Here is a 23,435-nt window from a genome sequence, read left to right on the forward strand (position 1 = left end):
CTGCCTGAAATATTTATGAGCAAAAATAATACAATCCCAACTAGTAATATGTATATATACTTAGCATTTTAAACGGGCCAGTTTCTGAAAGGTAAATTAATTATGAGCAAAACTGATTGGGAATAAAACACTTAAATAGAAATGTATGCATTAAAATAGTTACTCATTTAAGAATGCTTTCCTACATGTCCCAAAGTCCACAATTCTTCAGTCATGAGAAAAGGCTGTTCAGTTAAAAAGCAAACAAAAAACAAATACCCATAAAACCGTCCACTAGCTTAAGAAGGGATATGAAACAGGCAAAAAAAATTGATGAATAAAAAAGAGGAAATTGATAATAATAAATTAAAGTTAAGAAATGCAGGTAATTGACAGGAGAAGCTAAAGGTATTACCAAAAAATCTATGGTCAATATGGTTAGAATAATTATTTTAATTTATGTCCAGGATGTAGATTTCATTACTAGATGGAGTGCTAAAATAGTCAGTAATGATGCAGAAAAGGCAGAAGTGTTCAATAAATATTTATGTCTTGCATTTGGAATGAAGCTGGATTATGTAGTTATTTATTTATATAATTATGGTGAAACACTTTCTGTTTCAACAGTAACTAAAACAGATGTTACACAAAATATGCAAAACTGATAATTTGCACACAAAAGTTTTAAAAGAGTTGGCTGAAGAGTTCTCCAAATTATTCATTTTAATTTGTACTAAATCTTAGAAACTGGGATAGTACCAGAGAACTGGGAGAAAGCCACTGTTATGCTAATAGACAAAACTTTTCAAATTTACCTGCAGTAAGACTTAGGTTCCTAAATGCTAAAGTCACCTTTGGAAACTGGACTTTTGAAAACATTACCCTACATTTTGTTGACTTTTCCAGTGCCTGTCATCTAAAGTGCTCAGTAAGGACAACAGAAGGACACATCACTAAAGCAGAAAACCAATGTAATAATAATCAAACCAAATAAGTGATGAGGCTTGGAAGTGATCAGAGAAACAGCAGGAAAGGCAGGTCATCACAATTCATTAGAGCAGCGAGGCAAGTCAGGTGAACTGGGTTCTAGTCTAGCCAGTGCTCAGAATATGCAGTGGTATAGCCCCAGGAAATAACATTTCTAAATAGTGAGACAGGTGGCTGAGGGGCACACATTTTTAACACCATCTAGGGAAAACTCCTCTCTGACTGACTGGCACCATTTGTCTGCCTCCTGGGGAAGAGCAGCCAATCACGGCTGCTGTAGGAAGCAGGCAATTCTCTCCCCCACCCCTCAGGAATTGACACCTTTCTCACAGGTGAGGAAGGAGCAGAAAGCCCAGCAACTCAGGGTAACAGGGAGATGATTCTGATCAGAGTGCTAAGCTGCAGTCCCAGCACCAGCTTTGTAGGCATGATGGCAGAGGAGAGCTGTAAGGTGGCATTTGAAGGAGGACAGGTTTTTACAGGGTGCTCCTGCGCATATTGGGTGGGGTGGGAGAAAGTGTGAAGGTATTTGCTGGGCTAAACAAGCCAAGTTCTTTTAACTTCCTCTAAAATCATCTTTCCATTCCCCTGATCATCCTAATAGCCCTTCTCCAAACCTGTTCCAGTTAATCAAGTGGCAGGACCAAAAGAGCCATAACCAAGATTTCTGCTGAATCTAAAAAAGGATCTTGCAGTCCTACTCAATGTCAAGAAGGGGTCAACTGCAAAGTTTAACAACAGGAATAATATTGGAGACAAAAAAAACTGTAATTCAAAGATAATGTCAAACTTACATAGCTGTATAACATCGAAGAGCTATAAATATCAAATGCCATTGGTGAGCATTCGGTCCCTAGTTCTGACAGTGAGAAACAGGAACAAATTCAGAGAAAAGTAACAACACTGGCAAGGGGCTACATTATAAGGACAGGTTAAGGGCCTGATTTTCAACAGTATTGGGCACCCTCAACTACACTGAACGTCAGATAGATATGCATGTGCTTGGTGCCTTAGAAAATCTGTTTGGCAGAGTAGAATATTTTGAAGATTTGCAGTCCCGATGAAGTCTTCTTCGGCTGAAGGATAATATCCACAACTAGTCAATTCAGTCTGTAGTCTAGAAGTATTCTTGGATTCCTCGCTAATGCTGACCTCTCTCATCACAACAGCTGTGAGTAATCTCTGTCTCATCCTAGCAGATGAAAACCTGGCCTCAATTATTTGTGCCTTCATCACTGCTGGATTACAACAATGTGATATACCTGGGTATGAAACCTTCAGCTGTTTGGAAACTCCAACTAGTGCAAAACACTGCAGTGTCTCCCCTTAGCAACTCAGGCTATCGCGAGCCTGTCCTCTTGCTCTACACTGTGACCTTCCCATAGAATTTCAAATCAAGTTCAAGGTTTTGGTCCTTATCTTCAAAGCACTGCATGGTCAGGGCCCTAAAAGACCATCTAAAGCTCCAAGATGAAGCCCATGGTTAGCTATGCTCTTTTGGCACAGTGGAACACTCAACAAAAGAGTCAAGCTTATTTGTGCAGGAGACGGAATTTTCTCTGGGACTAGTCCAAGACTGTGGAATGAACTCCCCCAGGAAGTAATGACTATTATAACCTCACCACTTTCAAGCTCCAAGTGCAAGTCACATTACTTTGACCTTGCCTTTGCTAATATAAACATGTAGAGACAGAGATATTTAATAAATAAGGTTTTTTTAAAAAACTACCAAAACAAGACACTTCACTGCATGTTTCTCCTTCTGGGGGAGGATGAGAGAACAAACAACATGTGACAGGTGTGTAGCTGCACTTCTTAATGCACTGCTGGAAAGAGCTCAGATACTAGTGATGAGTGCAGTATAAAAACCTATATAGAATAGAATAGAATAGAATAGACTTGCTAACTATCTGCAGACATCTGATGGGGGCAGGGGAAACACCAACGAAAGCGAGAAAGATGGAGAGACAGAGAGTGCATGGGCATCCAAAAGGCTACAAACTAGGAGTTATTTCAAGGAAATTAAACAAAGGCTAATTTAAACTTGGATCAATTTGGTTGGGAAATGACCTCCCAAAGGGAGTGTTAGAAGATCCTGCAGAAAGCAGAGACTGTAGGACATCACACTATATAGGCAGGAATGGACTTGAAGATCAAATTTATTCCACAGTAGGTGTCCTCTTTTTGTCACTTAAGTCAACCAGACAATTAATGAGGTAGCTACAGCACAACCGAGTTCTTCCTGGTAAATAGATGGTGCAAGAGGTCCCTTTCAGTCTTACTTTCTGTTAGCCTTAAAGACAAATGGAGATGATAGATGGTCTATATGTCTCTGAGTGGGATTATAAAACAGGAAGGGCTTGAACAGGTGTCCTTCCACTGTGGGGTTTTGCCTTGTTTACTGCTTTGGGGAAAAGCCCGTACCTCCCTGCACTCAGACATACTACCGCAGCAAGGTAGTTGTGCTAAAAAGTATTATAAAAAATCAATGTACCCTCACAACACCCCTGTGAGGTAGGTAAGTATTATGAGCCCCTTATTATAAATGGAGGAATCAGAAAAGTTATGTGATGTGCCCAAGGCCATCCAGCTGAGCAGTGGCAGTGCTGGGATCCATGTTCAGGAGCTCCTTGCTTCCAGCATCATAGTCAAATGACTAGTCTGCTTCCATGGCAGAGGCTTGCTGCATGGCTGTTCTTACATTCTACACAAAGAGAGTCATGCAATGGGTGTAGTGCACAGTCACTGAAGAATAGAGCTCTCTCTGTACCAGGAAGCAAGGGCCTCGGTTTCTCCTGGCAGCTGGAAACTTCTGACAGGAAGAACAGACATCTGGCTTCTTAACCCTGGAATGTTGGGAGCTTAAGGCATAGCACAATGGGAACTGATGTGATGATCAAATGTGACAGAGATACTCCCTAAAGACAATAAATACAAGGTATCTGGTAGCAGATCAACCCTTTTGCCGTCCTGTATGTCTTCTGACCCTTTACAGGACCCATTAGCCTGGTTAAGCCAGCAAACCCATCACATATCACTAATCAGATCAGTCTATATTTCCATGTCCACAGGTCTGATATCTCCAGTTTTGTGTTCTTGTACCCACAGTTCCCTGTCTTTGGCAGGCTCCACTTTTTGAAGTAACTGATCGACAGGATCTATTGTCTAAAAAGATCAGAATGAGAAGCAAATTATCAAAAGCACATATTAGAACACTGAGCAATTTCTGCTGTAAGATCTTCTTGCAACTGAATCAGCTGTGCCACTGTCCCAGGAGTAACAGCCTCCTCTCAATTACCTGGATCCATAAATGGGAGGTCAGACAAAATATAGGCTTTGCAAGAGGCATCATACCATTGTTGAGGCAAGTCCAGTGTATGCTGCATCCAATTCCTGGTGTGACAGCAGGGTTGCCAACTTTGTAATTGCACAAAACTGACCATCCTAGCCCTGCCCCTTCAAAGAAGCCACGCTCCCTTCCCCAAGGCTCTGCCCTCTGCTCACTACATTTCCCTTCCCTCGGTGCCTCGCTCTCCCCCATCCTCACTCACTTTCACTGGGCTAGGGTGTGGGGAGGTGAGGGCTCTAACTGGGGGTGTGGGCTCCAGAGTGGGGCCAGAAATGAGGGGTGCAGGGAAGGCTCTAGGCTGGAGGTTGGGGTGCAGGAGAGAGTGAGGGCTCTGTCTGGGGGTGCATGCTCTAGGGTGGGGCTGTATATGAGGGGTTTGGGGTGCAGGAGGGGGGTCCAGAGGGGTTTCCGGGTTTGGGGGAGGCTCAGGGCTGGGGCAGGGGGTTGGGCCTCGGGGTTGGGGAGAACAAAATTAGTGGAGAAAAAACCTGACAATTAAAAAAAAAAAAAATCAAACCATTGCTTGAAGACCTCTAGACCTTCATGTGTTTGGGGCAGGAACTTGACATTTTCAGGGGGATAGTCATAGGGTCAAAAAAATGTCTTACACTGTCTCCCAAAAAATCTGTCTCAATTTAGCCAAGTTCTAAAATGTGGAAAATCATCATTTGCAGCTGAACTTGTTCAATGATTGCTCAATCTTGTCACATTGTAGTGTTTTGGAATGATTGCATGGACCTGTGTTTCCATACGGGTTTCAGGCAAAATCCCTGCTCCTGCAAATCAAAATATGCCTTTGTCTATGGCAGGAGCACCTCCTCTCTGTACTGAATGGGGAGTTAAGAATTTTTCCCATATTTTACAGACAGGATAACTAAAGACTAGAACAGTTGCTTCTGGGAACAGAACCCCAATTCCTGACCTACACTTCTCACAAAGGAAGTTCCACATCTATGTGTTTCATCTTCCTTTCTGTAAAATTCTCTTCTTTGCTTACCATTACAAACTCACTGATGAATGTACGCACCATTTTGTACAACAGAACACAGGAATCCTAATTCCCAATCGGCTGATTTAACTACTAGATCACCCTTCCCTCCGAGAGCTAGGAACAAAACCTGATTGATAGCATTCTGCTCCTTAGCAAATAGTTGCACATGTATTGATCCATTTTTCTTAAAACACGTAACCAGCCCCCTCCTCCTTCCCCTTTCAGGGAATTCCATACAAAAATTACATTAAAAGAATTGTCAAACAGTAGTAAAATGAAGGACTCCAATCCCAGAATTAAGATTGGCTGTGCAACCTTAATTTGGCTCCTTCTGTGTTTGCATTATGGAAAAGTATTTAACATACTATTATTTTCACAGGACACCTGCCTCATATGGTGCATGGGATGGATGTTAAAAGAGGCAGGGATGTCCACAGCAGAAGATAGAAAGGATGCAGTGACTGTGGTAGTGAATTGCAGAAAGGGAAAACAGGAGCTTGTGTTTAAAGCAGTCTTCCCAGGACTTGTGAAATCTGGGTTCTTTCCTCGGCTCTGCAGCAGAGTTCCTGTGTGATATTAGGTAAACTACTTAAAATGGAAATTTTCAGACGTGGCCACTAATTATGTGTTTCTATTTTGTGGGTGACCAGCCTGAGACATCTGAGACCTGATTTGCACTAGTGCTGAGCACTTGCAATTGCAACTGAATTCAATAGCTCAATAACTCAGAAAAACTGATCACTCAATCATGGTGGCACCCAAAATTACTGTGGACTTTTTCAGTTTGAGTTTAATTTCTCTGTGCCTCCTGTCCCCATTCATAAAATACTTTCCTGCCTTTGAGGTGTTGTAAACGCAAATTCATTAATGTTTGTGAGACTGAGATGCTATGATGATGAGCACCACAGAAAGACCCATGAAGAAATAAAAACTGGGTGTAACATTTAGACCGTTTGTAGTAATTGAGGCACATGTTGAATGCTGAGGATAAATTACATGATCAGCCTGTGAATAAAATATGTGGTCATGTAATTAGAGAGCACCATAATACATATGCACAAGGATCCAAATTAAGGTTGCACAGGCAGCTGTAATTCTGGTATTTCCTAACTTTTAGATGCTTGACTTTTCAGCTATAACAACATTCTTTTAACATATTTTCTTTTGAATATTATTATCATGGAGTGACTGGCCCTTTAAGGAGATTCACAGTCCAGTCTGCCCAGTGACTGCCTTCTGAATGTCTATCTGGGAGTAATTCACTGTCCTAGGTGGCTGCTTAGTGGTTAATTAGTAAAAAGCACCTGGAGCTAATAAAAACAGCTACCTGAGCTTGGTTAGGGAAGCTGCTCTCAGAGAGAGGAGCAGTCCCAGAGAAAAGGTTATTAATAAATTAGGAGATATACCTATCTCATAGAACTGGAAAGGACCAGGAAAGATCATGAAGTCCAGTCCCCTGCTTTCACAGCAGGACCAAGTATTATCCCCCACTTTTTTCCCCCCAGATCCCTAATTGGCTCCCTCAAGGATTGAACTCACAACCCTGAGTTTAGCAGGCCAATGCACGAACCACAAGCTCTCTCTCCCCTACAGGGTCTCCTAGGGAAGGGACAGGTGCAGCCCAGGAGAATGAACTGGGCATGGGATCTCTCAGGGAGCCACTAGGGACTTACTCAGCAAAGAGCAGTGTGGTTGGGAAAGAGTAGCAGCAAGCAGAACACCCTGCAGAGGCCCACACCCCTGGCAGGGAATTCAGCATGTGAGTGATCTGTGGCTAAAGGACCAGGATGTAAGACTAGTTACACCCAGAGGCAGAGGGTTTCTGGTAGAAGAGATGACTGAAGATTTTGCTTATGTTTTGTGTGGTTCTTTTCTATTTCATAAAAGAGACCTGCCGAAAAGGGTCTCTGTGGTTCCCAAAGCCTGCTTGGACTTGTTTATTGCCTTGGTAAGGGGAAACCAAGGCATGGCTCACCCATGGCACCAGGCCTGAGTGCAGTGGGGAACGCTGGGACAACCTGGACTATGACAATTATCAGTATATGTTATGATGTATATGGCTATGATTGTATGATTTCTGTAATGTGGATATATACCTCAAAATATATCACAATATACTGAATACCACACACATCAGAATACGTACCATATATGCAAGTATTTGAAAAGGTGCCAGTTTTACAAGATTTTACATTTTCATTTTGAAATAATGGTTGCTGTGATTGCCATCTTTCTTGCAACAATGAAGGACTGTGTGGAGCTGTCTGTGCTGCTGGGAGAGTGAGAAGCATCTATCTAGGAGAGGTGTAAATTAAAGTAAGGGGCTGCTTTGCCTGATGCCTTCCTGTCAAGCACTTCTCAGCCACACCCTGCACCACAGGGCTTTCATGATGAAACATTCCAGTATACGTGCCCCTTCTGACCCGCTTCTCTGCTCTTCCATCTGTCTCGCCCCCAGGCTCTGGATGTCTCTGGAGATACATGGTAGATGCAGAACCACAGACTCTCAAACTGGCACCACCATCTCAGGGCTGGACTACACGGAAGGGGGGCGGGTGTCAATCTAAGATACGCAACTTCAGCTACGTGAATAGCGAAGCTGAAGTCTAAGTATCTTAGATTGATTTACCTCGGGTCCTCACGGCACGGGATCGATGTCCGTGGCTTCCCCGTCAACTCCACTACCGCCACTCGCTCCGGTAGAGTTCCGGAGTCGACAGGGAGCGCATTCGGGGATCGATATATTGCGTCTAGATGAGACGTGATATATTGCTCCCCGATAAATTGATCACTACCCGCCGATAGGGCGAGTAGTCTGGACGTACTGTCAGTCTCCATTAGACAGTGAAATCTGGCACACTGTATACAAGACCAGGCTGGAGTTCAGCAGAGCCTCACTACAGCTCTTTGACCAAAGGGACCTAAACAAAAAGTAGACTCACGCTTTGGTTGAACATGTCTGTCTCGTGCCGCAGCTGTGTATACTGGCAAAGGTGCTGCCGAATCATTTCCACCCGCTCCACCTCCAGCCTTTCCAGCTCCTGTGAGAGAAAAATAGGCCCATATCTTGATCAGTGGCTGAGCCCAGAGTGTTGCATGCAGGCCCAGCATAGGGTTTGCTAATGGTCAAAGTTCCCATTACTGGCAACAGCTAGGGCAGCTGCTCCAGGTCTGGGCTTCAGAGCTGAGCTGCGTGCACAGTGTCTCAGTAAGTACACTTAGTGCAGGAGCAGCAACAGCAGGTCTGGCCTGCGTCCAGTGCAGCTAGTGGGGGAACCAGCAAGGAACCAGTGCAGCTGGGAAGGAGACTTGTGCAGTTCCTTGACAATTCTGAACCTTGCTGAAGGTGACAGTCCTTGGAGATGAAGAAAGGCAGGAACTACAGGATCTGTGGAGGGCTGCTGCCTCTGGAGGCAGGGGCAGGACAGGGACAAGGAGGTCCTGTTTCCTGGCTGCAGCCCTGCTTACTGTGCTGCTAGCTTCAGAAGTTACTCTGGACGCACTGCTCTGGAGGCCTGGTGACATGTGTTATGCCCAGAGAGCTCATTCACCGGGGGAATGGCTATGTGTACAATAGCTTCCCATAACTCAGTTAGCCAGGAGTGGACAAAATCAAGATTTTAGTTGACTGTTAGTTTGGGGCCTATCCTTTTCTGCCTGTACTGAGGGTCAAATGAGCCTCAGGACACTGTGTTTCTTGGATTCTGATGATGTATCCAAGCCTCCTGAACGTGGTCCCTGCCTGCTTTTTGATGCTTCTGGGAGAGTTTGGCCTGTCAGACCTGTCAAGCCTTTAGACCAAGGAAAACACATTCCTAGTGGCACCATCACACACCTGCCAGTTTGGTTGGCTGACTCCCCAATCCTGTTCTGTCAGGAAGAAAGCTCTGTCTCCTACAATGACATGCAAAGAAGCAAACTTCCATCATGGGAAACCATATTCACAGGGCATTTCTGGTGGCCACTTACTGAGACGCACACTGGAATGCAGTTTTCGGATAGGGGAGCATGTGCACTAATGCTGGCAAGTTTCTTCATATACCTGTTATATGCTGTCTCTTTGTTAAATACCTTTCCAGAAAAAAAACTTCCAATGCCACCCGAAACTCCCATATGAGCAAGAGATACATCATCCATAGACTCATAGAAGATTAGGGTTGGAAGAGACCTCAGGAGGTCATCTAGTCCAACCCTCTGCTCAAAGCAGGATCAACCCCAATTAAATAATCCCAGCCAGGACTCTGTCAACATGGGCCTTAAAAACCTCTAAGAATGGAGATTCCACCACCTCCCTAGGTAACCCATTCCAGTGCTTCACCACCCTTCTAGTGAAATAGTTTTTCTTAACAGCCAACCTAGACCTTCCCCAGTGCAACTTGGGACCATTGCTCCTTGTTCTGTCATCTGCCACCACTGAGTACAGCCTAGATCCATCCTCTTTGGAACCCCACTTCGGGCAGTTGATACACTCCATAGCTGGAACTGGAACCAGAATGGAGGGCTGTTTTGGAATTGATGGTTGCCTTGATTTAGGGGGTGCCACCTTGGAAGGTGTGCGTGGCTTGATGTTTGGTACTGATGGACCTGCCAAACAGTGCAAATTTTTATCATGCTTTTGTGCATTGGAATGTGCCACTTCTCCATGGGTGGAATTCATGGGCATCACCCTTCTTGGGCCTGGAAGAAGACTTACTGCCATGTTTATGAGCGTGTTTCCTTCCCTCCCAACTAGGCACTGGTGTGGGGTCCATAGTACTGGCAGAATCAGACTCGATCTCCGTGGTAGAGGCGTGCTCCTGGCTTTCTCAGATCGATGTACAGGGGGGTTCCCCAGCCTGGATCCAACTGAGGCCTCACGGAGACCTCCACAAAGCGCTTCTTGAGGCGGAGGGCACAGCCCTCTTGGATATGGCTTGGGAAGGACAGGCAGATACTGAATCTGGATGAACTGTAGGCTTCTCCCAAGCACTAGAGACAGAGTTGGCACTTGTTGCTGACCAAGAATGAACTAAGACAGGATGCACAGATCTTGAATCCTGGCATCTTCAGAATAATTCAGTAGTACCCATTCATGGGTGCTGGGTGGTGATGGGGGGACTGGTGAAAAATGGATCCCGAAAGTCTCTTAATTCCCCAAATTAACACTAAAACCACTGGAACTACAAGTGAAAACAACAAGAAAAACTATGCACAATTCTAAAACTTTTTTTTAAATGTGTCAGTGAGAGATGAGGGGACGCTAGCAGATGAGGGGGCCACTGGGACCATGGGGTGGTGAGAAGGAACTGAGGGCAAGGTCAGTCCACCTCGCCCTTTATCACCTCGGATGAAACCATGAGGCACAGCAAGAGTGCACGAGTTGACTAACAGACACTTCTTTCAAATTCTTTGGCTCCAGACACATGTGCATGTGTAAACCGTCAGTGGAATACAATAGGGACCATCAATCAAAAAGGAACCAAACAATTCTTTGTGAGGAGGATCATGTGACTGATTTGCATGTGGCTAAGGACACCTCTACACTGGAGCTGAAGGTATAATTTCCAGCTTGGACAGAAATACCCATACTGGCTTTGACTGAACTAGTGCACTATGAAGAGTGGGGTAGCTGCAGTGGCACGGGCAGTGGGACTGGCTAGCCACCCCAAGTACAATCCGCCCAGAGCCTAGGTGCAGCTAGCTCAGGGGTTCTCAAACTGGGGGGCAGGACCCCTCAGGGGGCTGCGAGGTTATTACATGGGGGGGTCATGAGCTGTCAACCTCCACCCCAAACCCTGCTTTGCCTCCAGCATTTATAATAGTGTTAAATATATTAAAGTGTTTTTATTTTATAAGGGGGTCACACTTAGACGCTTGCTATGTGAAAGAGGTCACCAGTAAAAAAGTTTGAGAGCCACTGAGCTAGCCCATCTTGCTGCTTGAACTGTGGTGACTACACATCTATTTTTAGTATGCTAGGTCAATCAAAAGTAGTGTATGTACATCTATCCAAGCTGGAAATTACATCTCCAGCTGCCATGCAGGCATACCCTTAGATAGTAACTTCCCTGAGGACATTGAGTAAAGAAAATTTAAAAAAATAATAATCAAAATCTGAGTATGGGTTTCATTTGGAACTGAACTGCAGTTCAGTCAAGAGTCTTTATGTGTATGAAGATACAGCCTTATGGGAACATTTCTCAACCTACTTTGATTTAAAACAAATCTTTCATGTTGCTTGTTGGGCAGTGGCCTCTGTTTGCTGCTGCAGGACTTGTGAGCTCTATCAACTCCCCAGGAGTGAGAATCCTGCTCATTTACATGAGTGCTTAGCAAGAGTCATTGCAAGATGGGTGTCAATGGATTTGCCCCAGTGTAAATGAGAAAAGAATCAATCCAGCCCCACAGTAGGAGAGACAGATAATTACTTACTGTCAGTCATTCTGCTTCTCTGAAGAGATCACCTCTCAGGATTTTCACTCACCCACCTGCCTCCCCTGGGAGTTAGTGAGCTTTGAGTACTGAATGCTGGGTCTGCCCACTGGGCACTCAGTTCTAACTTGCCCAGGTCTGATCTAGAATGGCTCATTCTTTTGTATTTGTTTGAAGGAAAAAAAATGGGTAGCTTTTTGATTGCCTGTCAGGAGAACTCCTAGTTCCCATTCTTGAAAGGAACCAGCTGCAATCTTTAAAGCCCCTGTGGTACCTCTGTTTGGAGCATTCCCATAGGAAGCATGTGAGGTGAATTGGAGAAGAGCCCTGGAGCCCACTTACAGGTGCTTCAGGAGGCCTTAAATTACTCCTGGAGGAATTATGCGACACTGCACAATGCAGAATTTTGCAGAAATTAACATGGTGCGCACAGAATTTCCTTTCCCCCCCAGAAATGTGCTAGCCACCACTAGGGGCAGCCGGACGCAGCAGAGCCCAGCTCGCACATAAAGGACACTGCTGAGGAGCTAGAGCAGTGGTTTCCAAACTGGGGTTTGTCAGCCCCTGGGGATTCATGAAATGTTACAGGGAGTTTGCGAAAAAAATTCCCTAATGGCGGACAGAGCTGTCCCTCGGGACCCCGACAGCATGGGACCAGCAACCTGGAGCCCCTGGACTTCCAGGAGCTAAGCAGATCAAAGCAAGCATCTCTATCACACTGAGGAGATTTCAACTTCAAGACTCCTTATAAGAAATGGAAAGGGAGGTGGATATTTTTTGCTGTTTTTAAAATTAAACAGGCAGCTAGTGTTGTTTTTAAACTTATTATGAAGAACAAGTTTAAGCTTTGTTTTAACATACATTGTTTGCCTGGACTGCTCAAGACCTGAATGCTTGTGTAGGAGGAACTCTTTGAGTTGGCTTCTTAAATACCTTCATGCTGTTCCACATCTGATGCTCCTTGATGAAAAATAGGAGCCTTGTCTTGTAATAGGCTTATTCAAAGTGATACAAGCTATGAAAGTGAGATCTTGGAAGAGTGTTGCATTTTCATAATGTAATAAAAATGTTGTCATGATAAATAATAATTAATAATAAATAGTGTGTAATAAGCATGTCATAAAAACAAACTGTATATTTCCAAGAGCACTGCTTTTATAATTTATACTCAGGTAAAGGAGAAAATCACCTGGAAATATTCATTTTCAGGAGGGGGTTCGCGAGACTTGACACTTTAGTGAAAGGGGTTCACAGGTTGTTAAAGTTTGGGACCCACTGAGCTAGAGGGTTCCTGGCAGCTGCAGTTCCCAGCATGCTCTGAGGGAAGGAGAGGGCAGTGCATAGGAAACTCCTTGTAAGCCTGGGATAGAGCATCAGGCTTTTTCTTTCTCTGGATCCCTGGGCTCTGGAGTGGGGTTGTGGGTATCTAGGCTGAGAAGCAGAATTACCAGCAATTATCTCACACTATGTGCTGGGCATATTTATGTGCTAAATTGCAAAACCATGGGATAAAAAAATGATTGCAAACCTTATTAATTTACAAATGTACTCACCATTTAGCATGCGTCTTTTAGTGCTCTTCCCTCTTCTCACCACCCCACTTTATCTGGCCTACTTCCACCACTCCTAACACCTGAGCAGCTTCAAACTACTGCCCCTTTACACTCAGACTGCGAGGAAAATGTTTTCTTTTTTCCTCCTCAAATGACACTATGCTTGATTTACTGGATGAGCAATATACTGGCAGGTTAAAGTCTGTTATCTCTTCTGTACTGTGGCTGTAAATGGAGAGAGAATCTCTCATGTTGATCACCCTAGTATCTTGAAGGGGTTTCATCACAAGGAGAAAAAAAAAAAGAGCAGTATTAGAAACACAAAATGCTACACACTGATACATACCAGAGTGCTGGTCACCATTTCTTCAAACCACTTGGATTGAGCTTGATTATAAAGATCCACACAACGCATCAGGTCATCTCCTGAAAAGATCAAAGTATCAGTAAGTCATCCTCCTAGTTCTCATAAAGGAATGGAGTGGGAAGTGACACGTTACTTTTCATTTATAGTCATACATTTGAAGGTCAGAATTGACCATTAGGTCATCTAGTTTGACCCCTGCACAGAACAGCTATAATTTCTGGTTGAACTAGAGCACATCTGTATTAGATTTGTTACGTGCAAACAGAAAACAATCTCACCATATACTCAGTGCTAGAAAAGGACCAGTTGGCCAGTTTCCCAAAGCTGAAAACATTTATTAGCAAAACTAATTGGATGAGTGGGGGAGGAGGGATTTACACATAAAAATGTGAACAAAAGTTGGAACTCCTTTAAAAACATTTTACTAGGTGCCCAAAAAGCCACAATTCTGCAGTCATGAAAGAAGGCAACTTCAGTTCAAAATACATCCTGGTTAAGATGAAAAATGAAAGCAGCAATAAAAAGTTTAAAACAACAACTTATGACAAACTGAAACTAGGAGAATTTGAAACCAATGAATTCTGGACTTGCCTGGTAGCAACTCCACAGTTAAGATGGCATTTGAAAATGGGTTTAACAGGGGGTATAATCCCTGTTTTGTGCTGAAACTAGACACCAATGGAATTTTAAAAATGTATCAGGAAGAAACAGTTACTTACTATAACTGTAGTTCTTCAAGATGTGATGGGACTGTGTATTCCACTCAGATGTGTGCATGCCCAGAGCACCTGGAGCCAGAGAATTTTACCTAACAATACCTGTAGAAGGGTGGCATTCCCGCCTCATGGCCATAGCACCGATCTGACCCCCTTCAGTTCCTTCACACCAAATGTCCAGAGACAAGACTCTGATGCAGAAGGGGTAAAGGGTGGGTCGTGGAATATGCGTGCATCATATTTCGAAGAAATACAATTATAGTAATTAACTGTTTCTCCTTCTTTGAGTAGGTGCAGCTGTGTATTTTATTTAGGTGACTCACAAGCAGTACTCCCAGGGGTGGGGCTCAGAGTCTATTTAAACAGACTACAGGACCACCTTCCCAAATTTTGCATCTACTCTGTATGCCACAGTAATGACATAATGGTTTGTAAATGTATATCTGTATCAACAACCATGCAGCGGTCCTGTAAATATCTGATATTCAGATGTCACTTAAGAACGCTAGTGATGTAACCTGCACTCTTGCAGAACGGACTTGGACCTGTTGAGGGGGCACAGCTGAAGCTGTTCTGTACGCAGTCTTGATGCAGAAAGTCTGAGAAGAGATTGCCTGTTCTTTCATACAGTCTGCATCCAACACAAACAGATGAGGTGAAGCATGGAAGAGTTTAGTCCTGTCCAGGTAGAAGGTTAGACATCTTCTGACATCTAATGTGTGAAGACGCTGTTCCAATGGTTATGAATGCGACTTAGGAAAAAAAACAGGCAACTATACCACCTTGTTCAAATGAAACTGAGACCACTCTGGTTTAAAACTTTGAATATGGTCATAAAGTTACCATGTCGGTGGAGATGTGTGAGAATTCCACACACACCCTCCTTGCAGGAATGTGGTTTTCTGAGACAAAAAGGGCAGTAGACAGGATGCTAGGGGCTTGAATGGAGGGCTCAGTATGAGCTGCCAGACCCATGTTTAGGTTCCAGAAGGGAGCAGGCTCTAGGACTGGAGAACGTAAATGGAGAAATCCTTTTACAAATCTCGTCATCATGGCATTGGAAAAAATTGATTCTCCCTGGTTAGGGGAGTTGGGAGCATGAAACTCTGTTACTGCTCCCAGAAGCATGCTCAGTGAACTGAGCACAAGACCCAATTTCTGAAGATGTAGCAGGTACTCAAAGTTGTCCTGGATAGAAGACTATATCAGTTACATCCCGCAGGCCAATCTTCTTCACCCAATCATGCAGCAACCATGCAGTAAGGTGCAGGGAGCTGAGCACAAGATGGAGAGTGCGGCTCTGGTTCTGAGTGGGCAGGTTGGGATAGGGAGGAAGGGTACAGGAGGTTGAACCAACAGCACACCTAAGTGGAATACACGGCTGCATCTACTTGAAAAAGAACTTAGGGTCTAACCTGGCCTGCAGAGTGTGCTCACTTGTGAGAAGGTCACCACACATTGAGTTGACAGGCCTGGAAGTTCAAGATCGTTTTCCTAGTGATCTGAGGACATGCGATATGGAAATTACTGAGACCAGGTAAACACAGAAGCCCTTGATGGCATTTTAGACTACAACCATCCAGCTGCCTTTTTCAGTTGGTAACACTGCCACAGTATTTGCACCGTTCCTTACAGGAAGCATGACGGGCTACTGCAACGGTCTCTCTCTACTCCCACTTAAATGCAAAAAAGAGTTTCCTAAGTGTTTTAGTGAAGAAACTCAGATGACAACGTTGTGCTGGCACCCAGCCCCAGGTCTGTAAATCTCAACAGTAGTACAGCAACCCAGTGTTTGCAGGAGAACTAAGTTGTGGCAATGTTAAGGGAAAACCCTGAAAGGACTAGTGAGAATTGTATTTGGCCAGTGACTGAGGGAGCAGAGCTGCTCCGTGTGATACAGGTTCACAGTTCAGGGTACTTATGGGACAGATTTGCCATTGCTGCTCAAGGTTTGCACAGCGGTACATGCGCTTTTTTCCCCTATTTGTGCCTGTTAAAGTGAGTCAGCTCTTTGCTTTCACATGCAGACTTTGCAAAACTTACCCATCCCTTTGTCACTTATCAGCGTGGCACCTCCGACCTCACAGTCTTTGATGCAGGTAGCTGCACAACTCTGTGAGGAAGGGCAGTGCAATTCCTACCATTTCTGCAGCCCAGAAAGGCTAAGTGACTAGCCCAAAGTCACACAGGGAGTGCGTGACACAGCAGGGAACTGAACCTGGGTCTCCCCAGCACACGGCTAGCATCCTACCCACCAGACCATCCAGCCTCTTTAAGATTGCAAGATTAGACTACTCTAATATTCTCTGAATGGGGACTATCACGTGTGACTGCTTAGAAGACGAAGCTTGTGCAGAAATACAGCAGCCTGCTTGTTAGGGGGTGCCTTTACCAATGTGGTTTGTAAGCTGCATTGTCTGCCTAGCAGGTTCCAAGTGCAGATCAAAGTGTCCTTCTGGATCTTCAAAGCACTCCCAGGGATAGGCGCTGACTCCGTGGGTGCTCCGAGGCTGCAGCACCCATGGGGAAAAATTGGTGGGTGCTCTGCACCCACTGGCAGCTCTCTGTACCCCCCCAGCTCACCTCCGCCTCCTCCACTGAGCGCACCACATGCCTGCTTTTCCCCCCTAGCTCCCAGCGCTTCCCGCTGAGAAACAGTTGTTTCACGAGGCTGGGAGGGAGGGGAAGGAGGGAGAACATGGCGCACTTGGGGAAAAGGTGGGGCCAAGGCAGGACTGTGGGGAAGGGGTTGGAATGGGGGCAGAGCAGGAGTGGAGAAAGGGTGGACTGAGGGCGGGGAGGGTGCGAGCACCCGCCGGCGCCGGGGAAAGTCGGTGCCTATGCTCTCAGGTTTGGAGCCTGGGGGTACGTCTACACTATCCACCAGACCGGTGGGTAGTGATCGATCTATCAGAGATTAATTTATCGCATGTAGTGTAGATGCGATAAATCGATCCCCAATCGCTCTCCCGTCGACTGCTGAACTCCAGCTCGGCGAGAGGCGGAAGCAAAGTTGATGGGGGAGCGGCGGCCGTTGATCCTGCGTCACGAGGACGCGAAGTAAATGATTCTAAGTCAATCTAAGATACGTCGACTTCAGCTACGCTATTCTTGTAAGTGAAGTTGCATATCTTAGATCAATCCCCCCGCCTAGTGTAGACCAGGCATAAAAGACCCCCTCACCCTATGCCAAACGGCTGGTTATAAGCAGTGGAGCTCCCGGGGCTGGGGCAGCAAGTTCTTTATGCATATGCTAACCTCTGGAATTCCCTTCCCCCTGCTCCACAAGAGCCTGGGTTTTTGGCCTTCTGCATATACTGTAAGAGCTGCATTTTCCTCTAGCATTTGGAGAGAAGATTGATGGAAAGGGATGTTATTTTGCTTGTTGGCAGGCAGCCCTAGCTGTAATTATCAGGGTAAGATGGGCAGCTTGTAAACAATTTATTATATGAGTTTCCATCTCATTTCTTGCTGTGACACATCAAAGGACACAGAGCCTGGGGTGAGCACTGAGTTATTATTATACACAGCAATGAATAAGCTGCATTCTATGTATTCCAGGCTCCATTCTCCTCACGCTCTGTCTCAGACAGTGTCCAGGGCCTTGGCAATGGAGCTGCATTCCAGGGGCAATTAGCTAGCTACCTCCAGATCATGAATTTTAATTGCACTAGCTGCGGTTTCTGCCAAGGCAGCAGAGCCCAGCCTGTGCTGGAGACACTCAGCACCTCTCCGGATTTGGCTTTCTCAGACATCTTGGGGCTAAGCACCAGGAAAACTCTGAGTTAGGTTAGATGGGCTGAGGCCCAGAGATTTCTTTGAAAGAGTAAATCTGCTTCCCGGATTAAGCTATTCATTAGGGATGTGGGGTCACTGTGGTGAAGCCCCCTCACTAGCCCCTCCCTGCCAGCACTGCAAGCCCTGTGGAGTGGCTGCCATACTGCACACTGCAGCACAGCTGGCTGCCAATGGGGCTCCTGGCCCTGCAGCACAGATCCCAGGAAGAGATAGTACAGAGTAGAGAGCTCAGGCTTCTGTGGGGCAACTCCAGATCATGTGCACATGTCCCTTTCTGCCTGTTCTCCTGCTCTGCCAGATCCAGCAGGAGCAGAGGGCTTCGGAGTCTAGTGGTGGGTTCCAGCAAATGGGGAAGAGCCCCAAGCCTGGTGGGTGCATGTGTGTATGCAGGCAATAGCGTGTGAGTGTGTGGCAGCATTCAGAGCTTGGGTGGGGGTTCAGAGCTGAGGTGTGGTTGGGGGGGGGTTCTCAGCATGGGAGAGATAGGTGTGGAGGGAGCAGGGTTGCCAGGCACCTGGTTTTCGACTGGAATGCCTGGTCGAAAAGGGGCCCTGGCGGCTCTGGTTGGCACTGCCAACTGGGCCATTAAAAGTCCAGTTGATGACAGGGGCCTGGGGCTAAGGCAGGCTCCCTGCCTGCCCTGGCTCCGCATGGCTACCAGAAGCGGCTGCCAGATCCTGGCGGCCCGTAGACACATGGGCAGCCAGGGAGGCTCCACATGCAGCCTCCACCCCAAGTGCCAGCTCTGCAGCTCCCATTAGCTGGGAACCATGACCAATAGGAGCTGTGAGGGTGGCACCGCAGGGACCGTGCATCCCAGACCCCCTCTCCCACACCCCAGACTCCTGCCCTAGCCCAGAGTCTCCTCCTGCACCCAAACTCCCTCTTGGAGCCCACACCTCACACACCCCTAAACCCCAACTACCTGCTCCAGTCCTGAGCCCCCTCCTGCATCCCAAACTCTTCATCCCTGCCCCCATCCCCCGCACCGTAAACCCCTCATCTCTGGCCCCACCCTATCACTTCACACACCCCCTGCAGCCTCCAGGCCATAGTTCAGCCGTCCCAGACTCATCTCTGCTTCTCTTAGGGTTCGTCACCCTCCCCAAGCCAAGGAAGGCTGCAGTGGGGGTCCCCTCTTCCACTTCCCAGGCAGAGAGTGGCAGCCCTGGCCCCCATGGGACTGGGGATGACATCAGGAGCACCAGCCGACTGGGATGGCTGACAGAGGCTCTCCTCGCAGCATGGCTGGGCTGCTACTTTCAGCCCGTCCCCCGAAGAGGGTTCCCGCTGTCAGCCCTGGGTAGCTGTGACTCCCACTGTCATCTCCAGAGCTGACTGCCAGCGGGAGCCCTCGGCCACTCAGGGCGAACTGACAGCAGCTGAAAAAAAATCCTGATATTTGAGAGTTCTTTCATAAATACAGGAGTTGGGCTTAATTTTACTTAGAAATCATGTCCCTCGGAATTAATTCGGGAGAGCTGGCATGTCTGGACTTGTAAAAGAGTGGGACGGTAGATTGGCACACAGGGAATGTGGGCCAGCAACAGGGAAGATCTAGATTTGAGGGGAGTGGGTAGGACTAGGCTGGGAAAAGGACAGAGCAATGAGAGGTCACAGAGGGATGAATACAGCTTGTCTCCACCCTGTCCTTTTCTGTACAGTTCCCCAGTTTGTCACTCTGACAAGTTGAAGGGTGCAAGTGGGGTGGGGCCTATTCCCACACAATTCCTCTAGCTAAACAGTTCCCAGTTACATACCACAGTCATGTCCCACTGTTTTACTCAGAACATATGGCCAATCTACTGAGAGTGGAGCATGTGATACCTGCACCATCGACAGCTATTTTGGGCACAAAAGTCAGCGATTTATGGAAGTTTTGGAAGATGCAGCCACATCCCTTGCAAGGCTGTCTGTGGACAGCTTCTGCTGCTGCCCCTGTGCTCCTTATCAACTCCACCAGGAGCCAGAGGATCTGTTTGATTTACAGACAAGCAAAAATAAACTATTATATTAAAAAAAAAACATTGTTTTGATGATGTTCTCAGATCACGTGTTGTCTCAAATGGATCATTCCAAGGCTCTCTCCTGCCACCTAGTGGACAGAATCAACCAACATATTCATAGTTTTGGAAAGGCCAGTAATTGTGAAAGCTATGAAGAATAAGGCCCAGATACTCAAAGTTACTTAGGTGCCTAAACCTCAGATTTAAGTGCCTAAGTCGTAGTGTAGAGCGTAGCGTAGAGTCCATAAAACCCCCACTTGGCAGCCACCGAACCCTACAGGTGTTAAATTCACTGGACACCTAACTTTTCGCTGTAACGGTTCCCTAGTTGCCTGAATTTCTGCACTGGGGTATGTGCACTTCTGCCTGTCTCTTGCCTAAGTTCTCCTGCAATCCATGAGCCAAGTGATGATACCTGCGGGAAGATACCTGTGGGTCCTAATCTGGTATGCATGTTCAGAGACTGACTGCCAGATTGGACCCCATTCAAAATCTGGCTGGAGGAGGTCGTTCGGTCACTGTCAGCCTTTTAACACTGGGTGTCTTGTGCCCACGCAACTTAGGTCCAGAGCTCTGACCCCAACAGCCTGCGAGCAGCCCACAAGCCTCATGCATATTGACCTGCAGATGGGTCATCAGTGAGATTGTGACCAAAGCACAGAGGCATTAGAGCGTCTCAGTGACAAGGTAGTAGGCAATGTTTACCATTGGCAAAACAATGTATTTTCCCCACATCTTGTTCTTGGAAATAGCTGGACCAGTTTTGTTGGAACGTTCCAAAAAACTTCAGAGTAAGGCAGACACCAGGCATGGGGAATTTTACCCTGAACAGTTAAAGTTTGGTGAAGTTATAAGGGTCTTATAGTAGAAAGTATTGGCCAACTTTAACTAGGGGTTTTGCTGACAGCTCCATCACTCACTAGCTGGAAGGAGTGGGATAGAAATCATAGGCCAAATTGTCTTTCAATAGATTTGTAAGTCCAATCTAAGACGTGTTGGGCCCTCTTCTTTCTACCCACACCGCTCTCACTGAGGTCCCCAGTGACCTCTTTCTGGCCAAACCTAAGGGCCTTTACTCCATTTTTGCCCACCTCTGCTGCTTTTCACTCTGTCAGCCATCCTCTCCTTGCCAAGATCTTTTCCTCCCAGCTTTTCAGAGTAATATCCTCTCCTGGTTTCCCTCCTGACAATTTCTTCCATTTTCCTTCCAGTGGGTCCTCCTCCACCCTGTCAGTGGGGTATCCCAATGCTGTGCCATTTGCTCCCTGCTAGTCTCACTTGACTCCCTGTATCTCATCAGCTCACCAGGTTCAGGTATCAGTTCTACGCTGCTGACTCTCATATCTCTTTCCACCATTGATGTTTCTCCTTCCATCCAATTTCCTAGCTTAGCCTGTCTCGCCGATATCACCTCTTGGATGTCTTGTCATCCTTTAAGCTTACCATGGCCAAAATCAAGCTCCTTCTCTCCCTTCCCAAATCTTCTCCAGTTCTCCCACTTCTCTATCATTGTTGACAACATTCCCATCCTCCACACCACTCAGACCCACAATCTGGTGGCTACTTTTTCCTCCTCCCTTTTCCTTCCCCCATACATGCAAATTCTGCTGCTGCTTGCTCATCACCTCGCCAGGAACATCTTTTTCTTCCCATCTCGACAGCCTCATCTCTCATTCTGGCCCCCTTTGCACCCCACCTCATCTACTGCAACATACCCCTCTCTGGCTTCCCTAATTCAGTTTACCAGATATGAACCTCAAGCCTCACTCACTCACCTGCCTGAGTGGACTTCCGCCTCGCTTTCTTGATCTCCTCTTCTGCCTTGTTGCTGAGCTTTATCTCCAACTGCTGGGTTTTCATTTCCAGATCCTTCTGCCTCTCTGTCAGGGCTTTCCGGGCCTTGAATAAACAAAGCACACCAGACATGCCTTACAGGAGAAGAACTTCCAGCTGCCTCACGAAGTCTACAGCGTCCGTCTCCTCCCAAATTAAATCATCTCTGTACAGAAAGTAGGTACTCTGTAGTGATATGCATGCTGGGGACATTTTATGTCACCCAATGTTTCCTTTAAAGCCCGATTCTCATCAGCTTAAGCCAGCCTGTCTCAGCAGTGATTAGGTTTGAGGATAGAAACCTCTTTTGCTAACCAAGAAGCCAAGTGAAAAGCTGAGGGAATTGTCTCTCCTGACTTAGATTGAAAACACTCTATGGCAGTGACAATGCAAGCTGCACAGGTGATCATGCACCAAGTGGTACAGAGCCCTTATTAGGGCTGCTCTTGATGGCTCTGTGGTCTGTTAACAAGCCACAGACACTGGGGACCTGGCAAGGCAATTTCATGAGAAAAAACGACAACTTACAGGAACCCGAGTGTTACCCTATAGTCAATGAACCTAGAGCTGGGTGATATTTCCTGGATGACTCATTTATTTGCCAAAAATGTAGTTTTAAATCAGCTGGAGCTAGTAGTGAGTACAGTAAGTGGGTTTCTCATATTGTAGGTGAGTACCCTAAGCACTGGACTCTTGGGTCCGCGGGAGGTGGGTCTCTCAATTTCCTCTTGAAGCTGTTCCATTTTGTATAACTAATCAACTATTCATTGCAGTAGGGACTGGAACCCACATGCCCCACAGATCACCGGGCTTACAGAGTCACTCTTCTGCTCTTTCTCTGGCTCAATAAATATTTAATATTAAACAAAGCCCTACTGCTTTAGCAGGAGAGAATGTGAGAGCCCACCCCACCCCCAACCCCAGAATATCCAACAGCTCAGTGGATGTGGCCCTTGGCTATAACCCTAGAAACCCAAGTTCAAGTCCCTCGTGCCTGATGTAGAGCAAGGATATGACCTTAAGTCTTGCACTTTAAAAGCAAGAGCCCTAACCACCAGGCTATAGGATCTGGAGTGGGGAGTACCTCTTCTTTTAGTGGTTTTGTGAATGGCATCTCCAAATTTCATTTGCTTTTAATAGAAAAAGTGGTTTAAAATACCCGAAATCTAAGCGATACATTCATATGACCCCAAATGTTTGTTTCACTGAGAAAACCAAAGAATTTTCATTTTTGGCTGATCTGAAATGAACTGGGGTTGGGTTTTTGGTTACTGACGAATTGATTATTGCTCAGCTTTAGCCCAAAGTAGTGATGACTCATGTTATAAGGGTTAACAATATTGAACACCAGATTCATTTGATAGTCCTAATTGCTGCCCCATTACCCAGCGGTCTTATGTTAGAGACACAAAGCCCTCTCCATTTTGTTCCTGTTACCTTCTGGG

General features: G+C 46.1%; 1 protein-coding gene across 5 annotated transcripts in view; it reads right to left on the reverse strand.

Moving 5' to 3' along the window:
- Positions 1–376: 376 nt before the first annotated feature.
- GAS7 (growth arrest specific 7) overlaps positions 377–23,435 on the reverse strand; it is a 154,523-nt gene continuing 131,464 nt past the window's right edge. For all 5 annotated transcript variants that reach the window (XM_032775183.2, XM_075072020.1, XM_032775181.2 and 2 more), the window contains 4 exons: positions 21,933–22,056; positions 13,617–13,696; positions 8,249–8,347; positions 377–4,131 (listed from right to left, as the gene is read on the reverse strand). In XM_032775183.2, the coding sequence (XP_032631074.1) occupies positions 4,018–4,131; positions 8,249–8,347; positions 13,617–13,696; positions 21,933–22,056 (417 nt within the window). In that variant the 3' untranslated portion in view covers positions 377–4,017. The remainder of the gene's footprint in view (positions 4,132–8,248; positions 8,348–13,616; positions 13,697–21,932; positions 22,057–23,435) is intronic.

Source organism: Chelonoidis abingdonii, chromosome 13, assembly GCF_003597395.2.
Source record: "Chelonoidis abingdonii isolate Lonesome George chromosome 13, CheloAbing_2.0, whole genome shotgun sequence".
Classification (NCBI taxonomy): Eukaryota; Metazoa; Chordata; order Testudines; family Testudinidae; genus Chelonoidis; species Chelonoidis abingdonii.